This window comes from Cavia porcellus, unplaced genomic scaffold, assembly GCF_034190915.1.
Source record: "Cavia porcellus strain 051 isolate PalLab524CR breed Dunkin Hartley unplaced genomic scaffold, mCavPor4.1 scaffold_15, whole genome shotgun sequence".
In the NCBI taxonomy this organism is placed as follows: Eukaryota; Metazoa; Chordata; class Mammalia; order Rodentia; family Caviidae; genus Cavia; species Cavia porcellus.
In genome coordinates, this window is record NW_026947498.1 from 32,879,995 (window position 1) to 32,904,016 (window position 24,022).

A 24,022-nucleotide genomic window follows, 5' to 3' on the forward strand; every position below is an offset into this window, starting at 1 on the left:
AAATTCAGACTACAGATGCCTTACAAAAAGAGAAGGAAGAGGGAAAGGTAGCTTAAGAGCCAAATGTATTTATTGAGAGAAAGAAAGCTTCCTTCTGAGCGACAGAAGGGGTCTCCCAACTGCCTTTTCTAGGAAGTTTTATAGGGCAAAACCCCAAGGTGAGGTGGGTCCCAAGAGGGGAAAAATGGGGACTCACAGGTGGACATGAGGTGGGAAAGAACTATAGTCAACCAGTAAGATAATTTCTTGGGTAAAATTGATTAAATCAGAGACAAATAGCGAAGTAAGTCACTAGCAAGTGGGCCTGCTTAAAAAGAGCAGTGACTCTCTCTGTAGGGAGTTGGGATGGTGATTTCTGGCATCCTAGCAGTGATAACGACCTATTTAGAATATCAACTCCTGACACTTATCCTTAGAAAGTATGTTGGTGCATTTGATTTATCTTTTGTCTTGAATTCTGGCCCACTGCAGGAGGTATCTGTCTCCCCGACATTTGCAAGGTATCTGGCCTTCTGCACTGGCTCCTTCAAAGGCCCTAGCCCTGTTTGACTGCCTATAATATTTCTATTTAACTCAGTTGCCTATATTAATCTCCCCTCTAAAGAAGCAGCCCTAACTGTTGTGAGGGATTAATGGGTGATAACCAATCTGACTTCTTTAGGCTGAAGGGAGTCATAGGTGTTGGTTGGCTATCAGAGATACCCTGTGGAGGATAAATCTAAAGGCCCTTGACAGACAACAAGCATTTCTATTTTGAGCAGGTGTACAGCTTTAAGTCTGGGGAAGACAAATGCAAAGAAACAATTAAGTATGCTGGGGTGAAATAATAGAATTAGTAGGATAATTATGAGTAAGTTTAACAAAGATTTCCATCAAGAGAAAATAACTTTCCTTAGGGAGAACAAGGATATAATCAAGGGAATTTTAGAGTCTGCCATGTCATTGATTGGTCATCTAACATCTTGAATAGGTATTGGGATATTAGCAGAAGGATCAGGAATGTACACACATTGAGTTTTACAATTACACAAGTCCTCCTGTGTGCTGTTGTTAGAATGTCTGGCATCATCCATTATTGAAGGATAGCCCGAGGGACAGATTTTGCTTAAAAACATTTATTACCCAGTCAACCCCAGATATTAGACAAAAGATGCAAAAGATAATCTTGCTCCAGATAGTTCATTTGATACTTTACTTAAACTGCCTCTTTAGTAGTCTGTAAATGGAAGTTTTAGAAAGCCAAAGAGAGAAAACAAAGACACCAAAAAGTAGCAGCCCTCCTTGCGGCCTTGAAAGAAACAAACCTTAAATCTAATTGTTGGGGCCCCAAGACGAGCTGGCTGAGTATATTCCCCTGATACTGCTACCACAAACCTTGCCCTGACCATAAAGGCTGCTACTGAAAGCCAAACTGCACTCTGAGGCAAAGACCCCAGAGCTCAGATTTGTCCCCCCAGTAAGCTTAAAGGGCTTCAGGGAGGTCTGACTCCTCCCTCTGGCTAGACTGTCATCTCTGCCTGTCATCATAGGGAGGAGCCCTGAGTAATTATGATAAGAGATAAAAAATCAGCCTATTGCTGGACATTGTCACTTGTATCTTTGTGATCAACTCTGGTCTTCCCTCCAGGCATCATACCTCAATAAATAATCACCAAGAGTATATAAATATCTTATTTCAACTTAAACTAGGATAAATTTCACTTTGTCCATTCCTTTTAATTATGACTAAAAGCCAAGCTCCCATTCCCATTCTGTATGATATATATATAATTTTCATTAGTTGGCTACTTGGAGATTATATATATATATAATCTCCAAGTAGCCAACTAATGAAAATTATGCTGAGACTGGGTTTTACAACTATAGTACATATTGCTGTTCATAGAAAAAAAATCTAAGTTTTTCATTGGTCAAAATAATATATTAATCTGGTTCTCATATTATCAGAAATTAGAGATCATTATACGATAAAATGTCAAACTCCATCAATAAAGTGACTTAAGTGAAACTGAGTTACAACTGCTATCCCTTCAAAACATGTCTAGCCTTACCTATCAGCTCCACTGCTCATGCTTTGATTATGAATGTCTTTGTATATTTGTTTTGATTATATATGCTTTGATTAAAATTGGTTCTTGTCTAGAAGGTGCCAAATCCAAGACATCATGCAGATGAAATCAATAAAAAATATGCTAGATTAGTTTTATGTTCCTTTTCCTGGGATCCACCAGATTTTGTCCAGAGAAAAGTTATATGATATATACTGAGGCCTTAATTAACTATGTTCAAAACATCTTAAATGACACCACCATTGGCTTCTCTCTTTTAAACAAAAAAGGTAGACCTTTTTTTAAAGGAAAGAAAATATAAGTGCTCTGATAGGTACTATGGCCAGAACAATTTCCTGAAATATGAGAATACGAACTTTGGATGTGACACAAAAACTTGTAAATACAGGACTAAGAAAAACAACATGATCTTACACAAGCAGGAATGAAACAATAAAAATGTGCCAGTATAAAGATAATACAGTAGTGCTTTACTAATCCAGTACTTTTTAAATTACAAGTTGTGGCTTGTTAATGGGTCATAGGATCAATTTAGATGTGACCTTTTTAAAAACCAAAAGATTGTGTATGAAGAAATGAAATTATAGAGAATAGAAGAAAAGCAAAAGTAAAGAAAATGTAGCAGTGTCAGAGAACAAGATTTTCTTGGGGACGTGTGTCTGTGTACTATAAGATTGTCAAATACGTTACTTTTCTAAGTACCACTTTGAGAATTTTGAAAAGTGTTGTGTTAGTCATAATTACTGTCATAAAGCTGAATCTTGGGGACATTCAGGAAAATAACATGTTAAGTCTTAATCACTTCTCTTTTAAATCCACATTGCACATCTATGTGTATTTAAGTTGAAGGGATCTTATAACTAGAAAATACAGTGCCACAAGGAATGATGTGTTTGATAATGCAAAAAAATGTAATCCAAATCATTCAAATACACCTTCAAAATTTTAAGTTTCATATTTCAATTATCTTCATGCTTTGCCTATATGGAACATTTAACTTCCCAACTACCAGATAAATGATGTGCACTTTACTATTTCTTTTCCAAGACCATTGATTTTAATATTAGAAAAGAAACTAATCGTACAGCACAACCAGTTCCATAATGATGACACAGTGTTTAACATAAGTATTAGATCTTATAAGGTTAATTAACACTACTTTAGACTAGTAGAATTAATGGGTTGTAAAGTAACAGTTATATGAAAAATATAGCCACATCTCTGCATCATATCTGAACTGAATGGTCTTTGAGCTTCCAATTAAGTAGGATACTTGAAGATACATCTTGTATGGTCTTAAATTGTCCTTATAATATACACAGAGAGACAAAATGACAGATTTTAAGTTTAGACTTAAAAACTTTGACTTGAAAGCCTGGAATTGTATAAGAGTCTACTTTAATAAAGGAGAATTTCAAGAGCTAAACATTTTCAAATAAGTTGAAAAAATTTATTTAATAATGATCATTCTTAAAACATAGAGATTTTAAGCTCAGTATACATACATATAGGCCCTCATAATTGCTTCTATGAGGAAATTGATATTTACTCAAGATTTCTTGAGCATTTAGCTCAGGAGTTAATATTCTGTGTTTATCATGGGAAATGAATGTTAAGAATAGAAAAGGCCAGGATAATTGACTTTGTTCATTAGAGAAATCCTTTAAGATTAACGTAAGGGGCTTGGTATGTATCTCAGCAGTGCAGTGACTGGCAAGTACAAGGTCCTGAGTTCTATTCCTGGTATCAAAAAGACAAAAAAGAAAAATAATATAGCAGAAGTATTAATCTTGATGTCTAATATTTTTGAGTTAAAATATGTCATTCTTTCAGCATCGTAGCAATGTTATCTTTTCTAGAAATAATCTTTTCTGTCTTGTACCATAAATTGGCTGTAAATATAGAGTGGGTGGTATAACTTACTTTATATATCACAACTGTTACAGTGATCATCAGGGAGTGCTAGGTTATCAGTAAAAACCGGTCCAGGATTTCAGAGGCTCTGTAAAATGATGCCACTACTTTCAAACCTTCTAAAGACTCTCTTGATTATTACTTATTTCCTGTTTAAGCTATCAGATTCTAAACCCTGAAGCCAAAAAAAAAAAAAAAAAGTAGTGGATTTAAAAATCAGAAATACACAGAATGTATGATAGAATAATTCAGAATGAAATCTATTTTATTTGCTATTGAGATTTTGAAATATAACAAGTAAATGTTTATGCTACTGTTCATTCTATCACTTAATATAATGAGACTCTTTTATCAACACTGTTAATAACTTTTGGGAATTCTTATGTGTAGATAAAGTTGGAATCAGTTATTCAACTCATAATTTGAGGAAACAAATAGACTTTGAATTTCCCACGTTAGTCTAAATTTATTTACTACTGTATTAAAATGTCTTTTTATCAGTTAAAAATAATGACAGTGATATTGGAATGAAACTTTGATGATCAAATCTTCTAACAGGAATCTGAAAATAGGAATCTACAAATAGGAAAAAAAACTCATTGCTTTTTATAAAACACATTGTTCAAAAAAAGTGAATCTGTATCTATACTGAGCAAAAATAATACACGCTATATGACAATAGAGGAGAAGGCTGAAAAACACATCTAGGATTCATTAAAAGAGTGGAGATCAAAGACAAAAAGCTGAAGATCGCCTGGCTCTATCTCACACACAAACAGAGGCACATTTATTAATCAATACCAAAAACTGCAGTGGGCTAGCAACTCACTGGAAATGCATATATAGATATACATACTTTTTTACAGATTCTACATATATTTGTATTTGAATATGTATAATTAGAGAAGTTATGCTCTGGGATATGAGTGTTAGAGCACATACTTAGTGCATATAAAACTGGTTTGATCCTCTACATTACAAATAATAATAAATTTATTAATTTAATGTTTGACTTGTACCCTTACACTGTTTTGTTTTGTTCTGCTTTTTTTTCTCTTTTTCCTTTTAAATAAAATATGTTTAAAAAATTTAAGAATTCTCCAAAACTGGATAAAATCTTCACCTTATAATTCCTATTTCTCCTTTCATTTATGCCTAGTGGTACAGGGATAAATGTTCAAAATGTGAGAAGAGAGCCGATATGACAGGTGATGTTATTAGAATACAGATTCAATAGAAGTACCTATTTTAATTATTTTTAAATAGGTAAGGAAACAGAAAAGTTTACATATAATAATTTGTATTTAGTAACATTTTAGGATGAAAAATGAGGCATGATTTCAGACAAAAAACAAAAGCAATTGAAAAATCAGAGCGATTTTAGGACACAATAATAAAGTTTATTTGACTTTAAAATTGCCTTGTCAATTTCTCTTTGTTGTTTTTTTTTAAATGATGATTTTAGATATAGTGTTTAATAGAACAAAGAGTATTCAACATTTTTTCACATTTGTTATAAAAGCTTGATATTCTGACCAGCATTCATAGAACATGAAAAGTTGGGTGTATCCAGGGTAGAAGTTAACCAGGTAATTGATGGAAAAAAGAAAAAAAAAATTATATAGGCCACATTGTAAGACTGGTTAAGAGAGGGAAAGTAGAGTGGGGAGCGGGGTTAGGAAATAGAGAGAAATACCAAGTTTCTCAGAATGGGAGGTTTTGATTACTTGTAAGAAAATACTGAGTTGAAAACATGAGTTGTTTTGATTGGGGGGGGGAAACCTTTTAAGGTAGTAAAGTATAATAATGACTAATTTTAGTGCTGGACTGGGGCTCAGTAAGGGTATTAAAATAGTTATTAGACATAAGGGCATCAGGGAACTGAATGGACCAAGATGCCAGATGAGTTCTTAAGGTATTTAAGATGATTAAATTTAACAGAGACTTCTAACTGGGGATTTAGTTCAGTGCGTTAATAGCTTACCTGGCAAGTGTAAGGTCATGAGTTCAATCCCCAGAACCACTTTGGGAAAAAAATGGAAATATTAAATAATCAACGTCTTTATTTTTTAACTGAGTTGAACATATGCTTACCATTGTAAGAAATTCCAGTCTATACTCTGTCCTAATTTTTAATTTCTCATATCTTTATGGCTGAGTGGATGTATAATTCTTGATTCTCTTCTAACAATTGAATCCATCATATTCAAGTTTGACACAATAATTCCTTTTTGCTATTGCTCAGTTTGTTTTTCTGATTTTTTGTCATTGAGAAGGTTTGGCAGTTGAATTTTACATAGTTTGTGTGCCTTCTTAAGGCTGTGATCCATCCTATCATACAAACTAGATTCTACAGAGAAATTCTCCTTTTTCATAATTTGATGCTTTCTGACTTCACATTTTTACTTACTTTCACAATGCTCCTTTAAAGATTTTGTACTTCCTTTAATTGTTACCCTAACTATATAAGTTGAAAAAAAAAATATTCCATTTTTTTCTCTTCCGAACAGTTTAGATGATCTCTTTATGAGATTTTCTTTTCTCAGATTCTACATTAATTCTTTTAAAGGAAACTTTAAGCAAGACACACAATTATAAAAAGCCATAAAATATTTTTTGGGGGGAGAAAGCTTAAAATTGTCAGCTGATCATTCTGAGCCCTGAATTCCTTATTTAAAACAATGGACTTTCATCCTACTTTTCTACTCAAAACTCTTATTTCTTTGCCTTTGGTTAGTTCCTCTTTGTGACCAGAATATTCCCTACAACATTTTGTCATGTTTCAATATCAGTGACACCATCATTTTTCTGCTTATACTAAACTAATACATTTGAGTTTAACTTTTTAAATACAAACTATGTCCTGAAATGTTAGTTATGAACATTTGTTTCTGCCTTTGTTGTCAACATACATTTTAGTTTGTTTTTATACTTTCCAACTCAATTATTCTATCAAATTCTTTTAATTTATTTCCTTGCCTAACTTGGGATTTTTAAATTATACCAATTTCATCTACTAAACTCATTATTTTTCTTCCATATTTAAATTAATGTACTGAGCACTATTGGCTTTAGAACGTGAATATACAAACCAGGACACTAAATTTTCTTGCATTGAGCTCTTTCTATTCTGCTTGTCAAAAATCTTTCCATATCTAAGGATACTAATCAATAACTGTTTCTTTCATAAGGTCTGTGGTAAGACCCTAATATATATTAGGGTCACAGTGTTTTACTTAAAGCATGAAAGATATCATAATATTTATGAAAGATATAACTTTTTTTTCACCTTTCAGGAAAAATATCACAGACAACTGAGTAATTACTTCTTTAAAAAGTCTTTCTGACAATTAAATTTCAGTTGTATCTTTTCCCCACCTGTAGAATTTCCAAACTTAAGGAAAGTGAGTAGATTCTTCACATGGTTATATGACACCTAAATTATTCTAAGTAGAACTTCAAACTTTGCCTTGAATAAAATGAATTAAAAATATAAGTATTCCTTTATCTTCCTTTTGAGTTAGAACCGTATGTCTATTATATCAGTTTCTTACTTTTTTCCTTCATCCAGAAAAGTAAACTTTATTTTCATAAAGCTAATTTTCATTTTAGAACCCAAAATATCCTGTGCAAATGAAGGGAAAATACAGAACTCAGTGGGGATTTCACCACTTAGGAAAAGAGTAAGAGTGCAGAGTGTTCCAGAGTCCCCTTAGTGGTGTGTATCTGTCCTTCTACAAAAACAGCAGGATAATTCTTTTCTCAGCAGCCCTGAATTACAGGACTAATTTTCCATAACTGAATTACTGGTGTTCTATTCTCTTCCCTCAGCATGAGCCTAAAAAGGATGATGAGAGCTACAAAAGAAAACACTGCTTTTCCATCAATTCCTATAGAGTAAAAGATCTTATGTATAGGCCGAAAGTTCAGAATAAGTTGTTACTATGAGCTAACCTCACAGAAGCAATGCACAAAAGACAAAGAATTTAGGCTAAAATTAGTAATTTGGCTTGATTACTAATCTGAATCAAGATATTGAATAAATTGTCGGCCTAAAATTCTTACAGTAATTCCTTCTTATGTTAATTTATACATAAGTTTTGAGAGATACTGAAAAATCTTCTTTTAGAAATAAACACTGAGTAAATATTTTAAAATATCTGTAAAGATTGAAAATTCTTTGCCAATATCTTAGAAAATATGAGAATAAATGTATATGTATATTGGTTACTCATTTTGCTTTATTTTCTTGTTTCTTGTTGCTCTAGGAAGTAAAAAAAATTCTTCAGGTATATAAAAAATTGAAAATTTTTTACCCCTATATATGTCATATAAAAATACAATCAAATTTCATCTCGTAAAAATTTCCAACTCCTGATTATTTGGGGCTTTAAAAGTGGTCTTTATGTATAGACTACATTGTTCTTCTCACTGTAGAATTGTAGGTTATTATTTAATATCTTATGCTGTTTCCACTTGTACTTTTTTGTCTGGTTTCTATATTTCTTCAGTTTTATCTCACTAAAACTGTAGACTGGAACCACTTTTTCAATGTTCTTTTTTGGATGCTGAATAGTAGGGAAGATTGTTATTCATTGGAGCCAGGTACTTAATCAGTTTAATGTTCCAATTAGGAAAAGCTTAGAGGCTTTCTTTATTAAGATGAAACACAAATGTATCAAGATGTGGTAAAACACTCGGTATTTTTGTGGTGCTATTAAGAAACTTGAACTTTTTTTTTTTTTTTTTTTTTTGTCTTTTTCATTTTTATCGGTACTGGGGATCGAACTCACAACCGCCTGCTTACAAGGCAGGTGCTTACGCCGCTGAGCTAAATCCATAGCCCCTTGAACATTTTAATTACTAGTTAGGAATATGCGTGGGCTCTTCATAATCTATGCATAAACTCTTACATTTCACTAACACTGCATCATAGGATGCTAACTCTTGTGCCACCTTGAAGAATTATCACACAGAAGAAAATCAAGAATTCAAAGATGCAATTCCTTGCCTCTAGAACTTACATCATGGTATCTTCTTTTTTGGTCTTTTATTTATTTATTTATTTATTGTTTGTTTGTTTGTTTGTTTGAGGCAGGGTCTCCGGTATGCAGTTCAGGCTGACCTTGAGCTCACTTTGTAGCCCAGGCTGGTCTCTAACTCGCAAAGATTCTCCTGCCTCAGCCTCCTGAGTGCTGGAATTCACTAGGCAGAATTTGTTTTTTGTTTCTTTGATCATTTTTTAAAAAGTTTTAAAACAAACTGCAAATTAAATAATTTATTAAGACTTTTATGCTTTTATACAATTAAAAATGCATACTTAAATTTAATTACATAACTAAACAGCCATGCGCTTTAGTTGCGTGTGACAGCTTGTGAACTCCAGTAGAGAAAAATCATGACAGTTTGGATTTGGGGTGTTAGTTTTCTGTGTATGAAAATACATAGTCATATGTCTATAATTGTATCTCTGTGCACTTAAAAATTCCAACTTTTAGAAAACACTGTCTGTGAATAGAATAACTGAATCTTTTGAGTAGAATTATAAAGATGAGTATTTTAAATTTAATTTAAATATAATATAATTTTTATTTTTATTGATTGTATGTGGCTTTATAGAAAAAAACTATTTCTATTAGTCTACAAATCATAGTTTCATTTTACCTATTTTGCTTCTTCAAGAGATGTTAAGTATATGCAAGTTAAAAGTTCATCCTATTGTAAAATACGAATTAGTAAATTCAAAATTAAATCAGCATCATTAAATTACATGAAGCAAGTTATAGAGTATTAATGGCTTGAATTTGTCAAAGATACTATGAGAATGAAATTGTCAATATAATTGAAATGTTATAAATTATATTTTGCAAATTTTTCAATATATATACTTTCTTCATTTCTAATTATATAACTATTTAAAGAAAGTTCATGGTTACAGTTCTAGTTGTTTTCTCTTCTTTATATTTTCTCTTTGTAAAGATAATTAAAAAAGCAAATATTTTAATATTTTATAGTAATACACTACAATTCATGCATGCATCGCTGTATTTGTTGCCATACCATTCATAGTAGTTGACTTGTAGGCAGCCTGTGTGTCCACCTGTTGATGAATGGATGCAGACAATTGGTTTTGCACACAGTGGAGTATTGCTCTGCTGTAGTAAGGATAGACAGATTCAAGCTACTTATAGGACGGATGATGTACATTGCAAATATAATGTTGAATGAAATGAATTGGCTACACAAGCTGAGTTATTAAATATTTCACTTGAATGAAAAAATCTACATTATAAATAAAGAATAAAATGTAGAAGATAGGAGATAAGGAGATGGATCTTCCCCAGTGGGATGCAGAATGGAGGGAGTAGGGAGCAAGGTGAAGACAGGCGGATGAAAACAGGGAGTTGTGTGCCTGTATCAAATTAAAACAAGGAGTACAGACATGTGTATTACAAATATATACTAACACACACACACACACACACACACACACACATGCACACACACACATTTCACCTTGGTCATAAAAATACAAGCTTTTTAATTTTTTTTTAAATTAACAATCAGTTATTCCAGGACACCCCTAGAATGACCTATAATTCAGTTAAATATTGACATTAGCAACTGGAGGTTGTGTCAGATCCTCCAGGGTCCAGTCCCAGGGACATTCTCCACTTCAGAAGCCAATTTGTTAGTAGTCCAGGAGGAGTTCTTCAGTGTGAGGTTGAAACTATTAGCAACAGGCCTCTGAGCTAGCAGGGCACCAGCAGTGGCTTTGCAAGGAGTAGCTCATTAGTGTCTTAGTGCTAATATCTATTTTGGAGGTAGGGATGGGGGAGAGCTGAAAGGAAAGGAAACTAAAAAGAATTAAGATGCCTTATGTATGGGTATCAAACTTCCCATGATGAATATAACCATTAGGTACTACACACATGAACTGATGATTTTTTAAAATTAAAATGTATTTGCCATAACTCTAAATCCTTTGAGTGAGTAGAGGATGATTCACTTAATTCACAAAATATCTAATATTTGCTTTTTTCTATTTATATGCATGTCTGAATCCTTTAGGCCAGAACCTGTTTTGTGGACAAAAGATGGTGGAGAATTGCCAGACCCTGATCGAATGGTCGTGAGTGGTAGGGAGTTGAACATTCTTTTCCTGAACAAAACGGATAATGGTACATATCGGTGTGAAGCCACAAACACCATCGGCCAAAGCAGTGCAGAGTATGTCCTCATTGTACATGGTGAGTACCTTTCTGAAAATATTAGACGTGCAAGAATGAATGATCCTGAAAGTGGTTGAAATTTGTCAAAGTCTTTAGAATAGTAAAATTGAAAAGGTTTTTATTTTTTTTCAGGACTTCTCATAAATATATTTCCAAATATTTCATCTAATTGTTCCAATTCAGTGATTTAAAAAAACCACAATATACATTTTTTCAAAAAGCTTCCTCTAAATATTTATTTAATATTTTGGTGATGGTTATTACATTATATTAATAATTATCTTCAGATATTATTAATAAATGTTTTTAGTCATAACCTAAAATAATGAAAACTATTATCCTTAAGAAAGTTTCTTTTCTGTTATAAATATATACTTTATGCTATAAATGGCTACTTATAAAAGCTAGTTTGTACTGAAGTCTGGCAAAGGGAGAGCTATGTATAAAATATTAATGATTAATTTCTTATAAATAAAAATTTAAATTTCTGTAATTTTTTCTTCCTGAAAGAAATTATCTCATAACTTGCTGATGTATAACAAAATGAAAAGAAATATCAATACCCATGAGTGAAAAGAATCACCATTTTTATCAACCTTCAGAATTCAGAGTAGTTATTAATAATATAGCTTTAACATGCTGTTAGAGGAAGTTGAGTTTTTATGAGGTTGATAAATTCTGCAGCAAATAAAATTAGACAGGATTGTTAAATTCAGTTTTTATAACCATTTATTTTGTATGTGGTTACACATTATGAATCTCCAAAAGAACCCATAAGAGAATATAACAATTCTTTCACATATTTCCTAGAAAAAACTTTTCAAGAGCATTATTTTATTCTACTACTAAAATAGTATAAGCAGTATTATATAAAAAAAAACTCTCTAATAAATTCACTGGATCATAAAAATAATGAAAAGGACGCATTATTTGCTATTTTTTCCATGAATCTAATGGAATACTATAAGAATTACGGATTAGTTTTATAGTTTTCAAAAAAAAAAAAAGCTTGGGGCATCAATCCTAATCCTGGCAAAGATATTTTATTTTAGAGAAAATTAGTCTGACATATATTTTTCAAAATCTTTATTTTGCTATGATGCAGGCAAATATTTTTAAAAAATTACGAAGTCAATATATAGGTTGACTATGTTTAAATCAGTTTTACAAAATCTTTATATTCTTGATATCACACTTCTGTGGTAGGCAAATAAGGGCAATCCAGGAATTTTCTCCACATTTAAATCTGTAGAAAATGATAGTGCCAAATTTAAATTCTAGTATCTCAAGAAGGTACAAAGTTCAAAGTTGAAAAAGATTAACCTTACAGGATTAGCAGGGAAAATTGGAATTATTGCCGTAAACCCATGTAGACAATCCCTGCAATCCTTTGTGCAGAGCAAATGTAAAAATCCCTGGGTGTGTCAGAAGACAAATTCAAATCTTAAGGCAGGATCCAAGAGGTGCTTCTGCTTTAGGTCATCTGGGTGTTTAGAACATGTGGTCGCATAAGTTTAATTTATCCGATTCACTCTGTCACATAACAGTCTCCGACAACCAAGGGGCATGTTTTATAGCATGCCACATTGCATTGAAAACAACAAAACATAAAAAATATAGAAAATTAGAAAAGAAGTGACAAAAGAAATAATATACTCAGATAAAAAGTATGTCACTTTTTAAAAGTAAATCCAGTGAGAAAATTCATACTTTCCCACTGTTTGTAAGCTTGTCAACAGCATGGCTTCCTAAATAGCCAAGCTACATGTAGGTAGCTGGCAGTTGACATATTTCTAATAAATACTTCTCTAAGCACTTCGTAAGAAGTCATTTTTGGCTTTGCTTTTTGAACTCCAATTCATCAAAAGCACCCCATAGATTAATGCTATTCATGCTGCTAGATAAATGCTGTGAAGTTCAACAGTAGTTTACCTAGGATTATTGACACAAGTAATGAGAGGCTCAATGAAACAGTGAAACCACATTACACCGTGTTTAAAAAGGGTTCCAATTGGGTTCATTACAAACTAAAGTTCTTTTTCCCCTTTGCTCACTGAGTATAATGTTTCATTAGTCACTGGTTGTATAAATATAAAAGCTACTCTCTTCAGTTAATGGTTTGACTGTTCCAAACCATTCTAAATGACGAAATTTGAGTGGCATTTCAATCTATAATAAATGCTGTATGCATTTCAGAATGGAGTGGTAAGTGATCATTTGTGAGAACTTTACCCTTTCATCTTTTACACCAACTTTGATTTTACATTAGCGTGATAATTTAATATATCTGTAGCATAAAGGATATTTCATGAACTGAGACTCATGGCTGAGTCTATACAGTTGCCTAGATTCTACTGATCCTTAACGTGATAGAGTCTGAGGAATTTGTTGTGAAATCATCTGTTATCTAGATACCATCAACGGTTACATTTTATTCTTTAGATGTTCATGGAAATGCATTACTTCAATATTGCCATATTTGCTTGTTATTAGTGCTGATTTTTTTGTGACCTCTAATGTAAGAATTCTCCTCTTCTTAAATACATCATTGAAATTTTAGCATTAGGACTACAGATGGTTGAATAAAAGTGCTAGTCTAAAATTCACCATCAATGAAAAGGGTAACAAAGGACAGCATAAGAACAATCGTAAGATAAAATAAAATTAGCTATTTAATATTTACAATTTAGAGGTTTCACTAGAAGAGAGGTAAGCACTTACATTAATAATTATGGATGTTTATAGTTATATTTCTCTGAACTATTATGTTCTCATTAGATAACTGATCAAGAGAACAATTCATTGGTTCAACAGATAGATATTTAGTGATTTTCTTTTGAGTACAGACACTATGAAGCAAAGGTGAATGGTATGTAAGAAGTTTTAGTTTAAATGCAAGAGAATTCATGAACTCAAATAATTATAACACAAAGTAAAAAAAGCTAACTTAATCACACAATCACGTAGACAACCACAGTTTGTAAATGTAGTCTAAGTGTTTGAAATTTCAAAAAATCATAATAGAACTGCTTTCTTCACAAAGGAATAACATATATCTTAAATGAATGTATCTACCACTACACCAGATTGGTAGACACCCAATAAATCTAACTAACATTATAATGTTACTAGCATTATTATACAAAGGCCATCTCAACCTCAAGACTTCCTGAAGACTTACATTCAATTTGTTGAAACAAATCTTCCCTGAATAGTATTCAGACCATAAACTACACTAACATTACTGGAAAATGAGAACATACTACATTTTTGCTAAGGGAAAATGTTAAAATAGGGAAAATGTTAAAACTTCAACTCTAGTAAATTATTAATCCAGAGAGCAAGAAAAAAGTTGTAATCAACCTTGTTTTTCTAATACAACATCTAATTCAGAAGACTTAACTAAAATATCTCTACCACAAACAAAAGACTATCTAGATATGTATCCATTTGTGATGAATAGCATAGCAGATACCTATTTGTCACGCAAGGAATTGCCATTAACCTTAGTCTAACCTTAGTCTAACCTTATTTGTGATCAACGGATTAAAATTTCCCTTTGAAAGTGTAGGAAATACTTCAGACTTAGAAAATTCTAAGTTTTCTACAGAGAAAGACAAACATATACCAACACATTTCTCCAAATCTGAAACTTATGTCTCAACTTTCTACATTTTGCTTTTTTTCCCCTCTAAACTCATATTAGAGACATTTATAACCGTATTTCCAAACACAGCTATAAGGCAAACAAAGAAATCAGAATTCTGTAAGTCTTCTGGTCACAGTGCCCTCCTAAGGATATTAAAAATATACAATAATCCAAATAGAAAGACTCACTGGCTCATTAATTCTTTCCACCAGTAGTTACATCATCACAGGCAAAGATGGCAGGCTAGCTAGGGCCATGGAGTTACATTAGAGAGTCAGTGGAGAACTGTTTTCTGACAGTTACAGTGAGGTCGAGGTAAATAGTCCAGAAAGTTTTTCCATGATATACTTCTTCTCTCTTCCAATTTAAGTATTAAAAATGTTATTTACTTCTGTAACTTATTCTATCCATTATTTTTTCATTGAATAAATAAGATTTTAGAGAATTAATTAGTTAATTATCTTAGGTTTTGTTTCTCTGCCTTTGAAGTTAGCCATTATAGTCGTTTCTGCATTTTGGCATTATATTAATTTTTTTCTTAGAAAATTGCATCTGTACTCTCCCTGATATTATGATAGTGTACAGTAAAATAGAATAAAAATTTGCTTGCATTTCTGTACTGTCAATCAGTTTATCACAGTTGCTATCTCTAAAATATCACTTTGTATGTATGGTGTTCATCTATGAATATCTTTTCATCTCTATCTCTATTAAAATAGATGCTGGTGAAAATTTTGGTATTATATATTTTTAATGTTCCCCTAATAACTATCTTCAAAAGTAAGATACACATAGGATTGTCACATGTTGTTGTTATTTAGTAGGAGTAATTATAAAAGGTATACTTTAAATTTTAAAAAATTTAGATAATAAGAAAATATGATTCCTGGGACATTTATGCTCCCTTATCAAAATAATGATATTAAGCTATTAAATGTGCTTTTTGAGCTTTAAACAACAAGAAGGTTGTTACTGTGCTCAGGTTTTATTAATAAGAAATAGTAAAAAATATTCAAATGGGAAAATCTACACAGGCATATATGCAGACTCATTATAGATGGAAGTTAGTTTTCAAATTTTACTTCATTTCAGCATATATCTCATTTAGACACATGGCAATTCCAATTCTTTTTCCACGCTGAGTGCTGATTCTTCACTGTGGTTAACTTGCTTACCATGAATGGTAACCTATTTGAGTCATGGAGAGTAGCCTTTTTAACTTTAACGAACATTTCTAATATAAGTGTTGTCTCTTCCAAATACTTCACCTGTATGCACAAAATAAATACAATTACTTTAGGATCATTAGGCCTTTACCTTCAGTTTAGCAAGATAAAACACATATGCATGAATATTGCCATAATTTTGAAACAGTTTAGGAATATCATAAGATAATATTCTAAATTTGTATTTAAACTTATATCATCATATAAGTAAGCAACCATAATGATTATAGACATAATCATAAGGCATAAAATACTAATATTTATTACAAGGTCAAATATCTTCCACATATTGATATCATGATTAGCAATATTTTAGAAATAAATAAGCACTCATTACAATAAAATAAAACAGTATTACTGTGCTTCACAAAAAATGTGAAACTATACTAACAATTGGAAGCTTTTTTTTTTTTTTAAACAGGAATTTCCTATTATAATTATCCAGAAACAAAACATTTGGAAGCACTGTGAATATTTTTCTTCATTTATAATATTAGGCAAAGTTATCCTTCAGATAATGATGGAATAAAAGAGTGAATATTTGAACTCATATCAGTGGGTGTGGGGCATGAATCAGAAGCATGGATAATGGACAGATGTATAGCCTAGGAAACATTAAAAAGGGATTTAACTAAAATCTGTTCCCTCTCTTAGCAACAGACCTACCAGTTGGTAAATTAACTCTGTGTATTCATAATGAGGGTTTTTACTTTGGAGCAGCTTTCTTTAGAAGCATAGATGGAAAATATATGGTGTAGGAAGAAAAGGATTGAAAAGACATCCATATGGAGCACCAAACAGCGCGCTAATGGAAGTGCTCTATGGTTGCTGCTCTCATCTCTGGTTGAGAGTTTCCAGGCAGTAACAAGTTGGATGATTCTTAAAACAGTACTTTCTTTAATCTCTGAGATAAAACGCATCATTTCTGGACATGAATACACAGGCAAAGCTCAGATGCCCGTAGGAAAGGCGTACCACTGACTGGATGAATACTCTGCTGAACTCTGCAGAGAGAAGAGCGATAGAATAAAACAGTGGTGACAAGGATACTGTTGGCTTTTTAAAATATTTAAAAGGGCGGATGTGTGGGCGTACTCAATACAGAGTGGGAGCTGGATTCCACGTCTTCGTTTTAAGATGAGCATGAAGTGGATAAATTAAGGTTTCAGCCTTCACAGTAAAAATTTCATGGGGATCCACCACTTTGAAATAAATGTCCCTGTAGCTCTGGTTGGACCCCTCACTAAAATACAGATAGGGGGAAAAAAAAAAAACCCTTTGTTCCTGTCTGAGAGAGGAAAGAGTACATCATTCAAAAATTTCATCATACAGCATAATCTTTTCTTGCACTTTTGTGTCGTCTATTCTCTTAGCTGTATCATTATAGCTCAGTCAATGGAATGATAGCATTCATGTCATTCAGGCCATCTAGAATCATATGGAAATAAGGCTTGGCTGTATCTTTGCATAAATGCAGAGTACTTCTACTTGCCTATATGTGCATTAATTGGCTCCTGTGTTCAAGAATTCAAGCAATATGTGGTGGCTTTTGAGTGAAAACATCGGCAATAGTTTTCAGAAAAAAAAGGGATATCTAAACAGACAATATAGAATTTAAATAAATCTGCTTTGCAGCTTGTTATAGTGCAGTTTTCACAAACATGGAACAACATTTCATATACTTGTTTTAGAATCTAAAAACTATCCATAATTCCGCTTTTTCTCTCACCAGCAAATTCTGTCAGTATGCTCCCAAAATGGGCTCCAATATGCCCATTTCTCTTGATCATTCTCTATGTCCTAGACAATGAAACACTTTCTAATGGCCTGTTTCAACATTCCCTAGCCTCAGGCTGCTTCCTACACTGCTCAAAAATATATACCTTTCCACTGTTTAATTCTTCACATCTTTTCCCATTTAAACTACCTAAACGCATCCCATCACACTTAATGTAAGACCCAAATCCTCATTATTCTGAAAGCTCAATTTAATATGGCTACTACTTTCCTGTATATGTGATGTTTCATAGCACTCTGATCATATTCATCTCTGTCTTTTTGGTCCTTTTCAACTCTTCTAAGACACCAAGGTCATTCGCTTTTTAGGGACTTTGTGCATGAATGCTTATACAATGAGTAAAAGAAAATGTTGTCGTGAATATCTTACCAAGTCTGCCTATTGTCATTTAAATCTCAGATTAAATTAGGCTGCTTAGAGAGGTCCTGCGTGTGAACTACTATCAAAAGTAGCTTCAGGGCCAGGGATTTAATTCTGCGGCATAAGTACCTGCCTTGAAAACATATCCTGGCACACACACAAAAAAAGTAGTTTCCAACCCATGTCACTTCATTTTATTTTTTACAGGAGATTTATTACTTGATATTGAGCTATTTAGTTATATATGTACATATTTAACTATCTGCTGGTGAGAGAAAAGAGGAATTGCTATCACCTATTTGTTGGTGAGAGAAAAGAGGAATTAAGGATGGTTCTTAGATTCTAAAACAAATTACATATGTACAAATGTACAGTGAAGGGCTGCAGATACGCTCTATAGTATTAAAATGGGGCTGAAAACTTGCTATCACCTAATGGCCCTGAAAACATCAAAATATCATAGCATAAGGCATTTCTCACTTGTATGTGTTAATGCTGATGTAAACTAACCTATGGTCCTCCAGTGGGTTAAGAATGTGACTTATACAATTATGGACTTGATAATAATGATGATGACTGCATAGCTTATTTACATATTAGCTAATATATATTTATATATTAGCTGTACTACATTGTTATCATCACTATAGAGTATAAGGCTTTTGCTTATTTAAAAAAATTACTATAAAACAGTATGCTGTGATTTATCATAAGCAGCATTCACCTGATAAGTCTTATTTTAATCCGAGACTGTCGAATTATTGATCTCTGCCATGTAAATTTGAAAGTATAGTCTATTGTCTCAAAATACTAAGTTTGTCTAAATGTATATTTCCTAAAATATTTCCCTTTCATTAAGAGCAAATGACTGTATAACTATGTATACATATAGCATCACAATACTATAGTATTTGGTTTAGAACTTTCTTAATAATGTACAGAAAGTGCTTCACCAGGTGAACTCAGGTCCTATTCTGAATAAGAAAGTAAATAGTCCTACCTATCCCTAAACAATTTGATGAAAATGGAAGTTTAGATTTTTTTAGTCATATGTCTCACTGTGATACATTGTCAAAGATCTTTTAAAGGCTCAATGATTACATATAATATTTCAATATATAGACACAAGAGAATATGAAACTGCAATTATCAATGTTTACTTTGGCATAATGTTCACATTGCTATAAGGACCATATTTTAAATTAAAATAATCTTCAAAGGTTATTAATTGTTTTCACTGCTTTCCAAATGGGGCTTCATTTATTGAATAACCATTTTTAAATTAAAATTTCAGTCCTTATGAGAGTTCTGAACATTATAAACTAGTATTAAGAAGAGATATTAAATGTCTTAAAAGTGAAAAGGTGTTTATTCTGCTTAAAATTATTCTTACCATTTATTAGGATTGTTTTTTAAAGACATATCCAGGTGGATCTGCCCACTAATATTCATGCATAAAATTTATACAAGTAGAAATTGTTAGTTTTCTTAAATTATAGATAAGTAATTTTAATAATAATATTTAAAATATTATCCAATTCTCCTTTTTATTTACCTAATAATTTATCGCAATAATAAATGTATTCAAATACTGTTCATTTCTTTTAAACACACGGCAAACAACAAACATGTATGACAAAGTTAGACTTCAACTAAAATTAGTTCTGTGCAATGCTTTCCAAATTCAGTTTAATGAAAATTTGTCAGTTTAAGAGGACCCGCTCTTCCTAGATTTAAAACCTATTGTTTAATACATTAATTCTATTTTAGGAAATAGTAACAAGGGTAATCTTTCTAGATTATTTTCATTTAAAATATGATTCATATAATGAAGTTAATATTTTACCAAAGTATAATCCTTCTAATTGATACATACTATAAAATATATATCTTCTGATACTTCTCCCTCAACAAAATTTGAGCAGGTTATTCATAATTCAAGATTCTCGAACCTACTTTGTTTTCTAATAGAATTGTATGTTAAATAAGTAGTGGATTAAAGATAAACATGGGAAAAACTTCTAGTCAATTCCATATTGAAAAATCTATACAGTAGTATAAATTTATTAAATTACTCATTTACACAATGAAACATGAATACTGAACAACAGCATCAAATAAGTAGGTCAAAACAGATTTTAAATATAGCATGTTATATTTAAATTTGGGTGGAGAGTAAGCCTGATTTTGTGTCCTAAACACTGATGTTTCTTTCTCATTAAGGTCATCATTAAGATTTTCAGACACACAAGTTTAGAGTTTAAAGAGAAAATCTAACACAACACAGAAGTTTACATCACCTCATTTTGAATCTGAATCAACATCTTTAAAATTCTTGACATCTCTTAAATTCATACTCAAAAGCATATAATTTTCTTACCTAAAATGTTTTTCTTTCAGGAAATCAACTATGATCTATCATTGTTCCAAATATGGCCTGACAAGTTTTGTATAAATAGTCTTGTCTGAACTCTTCTAATTTTAGATTATAAACCATAAAAGCATAGAGAATACATAATATGAAAAATGCCTTTCTTCTGTTTTATCAGAGAGCCTATAAGAAAAGTAAAAATATCTGGAGTCATCAATCAGGTTTTTTTTTCCTAAGCATCACACTGCTCATTTATATATTCAGGTTTAATTTAACATTGGTAAAAAATGGTATAACATAACATTCTGCCATAGAATCATTTGATGTAAGTAAAGTTCTTTTAGAAAAAGTCTCAAATATTGACATAGATAAAGGATATAAGATCATTGGTGTCAAAATGTTTTTACCTTAATTTAAATTTTATTGTATGAAGGTGCTGGGGATTTAGCTCAATAGTGTAAGTGCCTGCCTGGCAAACATAAGGTCATGAGTTTGATCCCAGGTACAAAAAAAAAAAAAAAAAAAAAAAACAAAAAAAAAAACAAAACCCAAAACCAAAAAAAGTGCTTTTTGCAAATAAAGATTGGTTTAATTCAGAAATTTTGTAATTGTCACCTCAGTTGATTTTGTATCATTTTTAGTTTGTTTTTTGAGAGTAGCTTTCCTCTCATTTTGTGTAAATATTTCCTTTAGCCTGAGAAGCCAGTGGAAGTGACCATAAAGATAGAAGCGAATTTGTTCATATCTTTTTTTTTACAAAAGGTTCTTTTTTATGAGGTACCTGAGATTTCTTTATGGCTCTTAAAAAATCTGGCAGTGCTGTGTGAGTCCAACCTGGTGACCATCATATAGTATGTGTCTCTGTATTGTTATTAAATTTTATACTCTAATTCAAATAGGCTACTACATGTAGCTTAACGGATTGGTTCCTCTCTAGCTCAGGCAAAAGCAAAGACAGGCAGATTTCCTCTTATTATTATCTCGAGTGCCAAAGGAATTAGCAAAAAAAGATTAAGAATTTTATAAATTTAACATAAAGAAATGTGAATACCTTCTAACAAAAAGATATACCTTAATACTTCCATTATTCATAGAGTTCTAAGGGTTTAGTGTGTCCGCTCATACTCTCTTGGTTTATGTTGATTGCCTCGTTACCATCCTGAGGTGGAAGAGGTTGGTACCATGCAGCAGGAAGGAATTAAACATATGCATTCTAGACTATGTAGTAACACTTTATCTCCGTATTTGAACACTAGTCTTTGGAGAGAGACAAGCAACTTGGGCATCTCGGGGCTCTTTAAACCTAATTTTGCTTCGAAAATCCACTCTGAATGCCATTTTTAAAAACAGAAACTGCCACAAAACAAAACAGCTTGACAAGTTAGAAATTATTCTACACTGCAATTGTAGAGAACAGAACCTACCTTTAACCTGAAAAGCTCGTTACTGGAAAAAAGGTGCTGTCCCACGCTACAGTTTATTGTATACAGTGCTTCTTGGAACTGATTTCATTCTGACAGGGTTATACGGGATCAGTTGTGCTCTAATAAGCTCCAATAACAAAGTGTAGATGCATTTTTTCCCCTTCATTAAATGTAAAGAAAGGGAAACTTTTCTATTATTTTTGTTGGATGATATAATTCAGAGCATACACACTTTGAAAAACATTGAAAACTTTCATCTAGATTATAATATTATTCAGAATATTGCATTTTTATTTTCTGTAGTAATGTTTTAGATTTGATGAATCTTAGCAAGGTGTACTAAGATTTATCTTGCACATGACAAAAAGGGAAACTTTTTGTAGATATTATACATTAGACTTTGTTTTTGAGATATATATATATATATATATATATATATAATAAATTTATGCACTATGTACTGATATTATCATTATTATCAGCAGTAGCATTTATAAAGCTTCTGCCAAATTCAACTAGGTTTCCTTAGTTCCCAAAGAAGTGTACCATGGTAAACATTTTAATGTTTATTCACAAAAAATACAGCCAAATTACTTTAATGTCAGATAAATACTATAGACTCTGATTTTTCAACCACTGATTTCACAAACAACTTTGACGTATCATCTGTCCTTTGTTATTAATGAGCTTTTAAAAAATATAATTTATATACTCAGCAGAAAAATTAGTACAAATTTTAAAATGTTGCTATTACATGACATATGTATTTTGACATGTTTTTCACCAAAGGAGCAAGGAAAACTTAGTGGGATACATGTGTCTCTCAAGCTGCCTGTGAAGTGTGTTAGGATGTGAGCCTCACAGACATGGGCACCGGTGGAAAAGAGGGAGGGCAGCAGTGGCTCAAGTACAATAGATACTGGGATGGAAGAGAAACTTGTTGGTACTTAAATTGAAAGAGGCAATTTTCCCGGACCAGGTAGAAATGAGGTTGAGTCTTGCCAGTATTCTATGACTGAAAGCTAACAAAGGTTTGGATTAGAGTATGCTTGTTCTAAGCTAAAGTAGTATTTTAAAAAAAGGCTGAGCTTATTTGTTCAGTGAAATGTACGTAAACACAATTGTGATGTAATATATAGTAATCATGTATAATGGTGTCAGTGCATTGCATGAAAGTGTAGAGAAAGATGTTATTTCACTGCAATATTGGATGACAACTTACAAATGTAATCATATTTAAACAAGGAGTTGCCTGACGCTTGAAAGAGAGAATAACTAATGTAATGACTTAAGATGCACTGTAATGTTATGAAAGCACGAATATATGTAAAACAACCTTTAACACTAGAGCCAGGAGCATATTTCCTCCCAGGAGCTGAGGTTAACCATGGTTCTCATGTTAACTGGTACTATGTGAAGTAGAGAAGCCTGATGCACACAATCTGAGTATCTCTGCCTCTCTTATCACAGGAAATCCCCAGTTAGCAGCTGCCTCAACACAATGGTGGGTGGAATTCTTCATATCACAGTCATGTGGCCCGAGCAGGAGAGATGATGAATTAAATGTTACAATAAATATTAGTCATGATACTCAGAAACAGATTTTACTTTTCTTGTTCAGCAATGTTGTTCAAGCTGAAATTGTGGCTTTGAGATCAGGTTTTTACAGAAATAACCTGTAATAAACAACATCCATTTTGTACCACAACATTCACTTTTTGAAAACATTTTACACCTCACATAGAATTTGTCTGCCTCATGTGCACTTTTGCCTAGATTCACTACTTCTTTCTCATACATTAAAATGCTCCAGTTTACTGTCACATTATGAGTGCCTTACATATGTAACAAATGAAAAGTATAATTCAAATAATGTATAGGAAAAATTATAAGCAGATTTTCATTCCTTGGAACCATTATCTTTTAGTGTCCTATCAGTACAAATGTTCACATTTGCCCTTAAAAAAACTGGTAAATTT

General features: G+C 32.0%; 1 protein-coding gene across 3 annotated transcripts in view; it reads left to right on the plus strand.

Moving 5' to 3' along the window:
* Window positions 1-24,022, plus strand: part of Cadm2 (cell adhesion molecule 2) — a 980,415-nt gene that overhangs the window by 880,583 nt on the left and 75,810 nt on the right. For all 3 annotated transcript variants that reach the window (XM_063224759.1, XM_063224757.1, XM_063224758.1), the window contains one exon: window positions 11,055-11,233. In XM_063224759.1, the coding sequence (XP_063080829.1) occupies window positions 11,055-11,233 (179 nt within the window). The remainder of the gene's footprint in view (window positions 1-11,054; window positions 11,234-24,022) is intronic.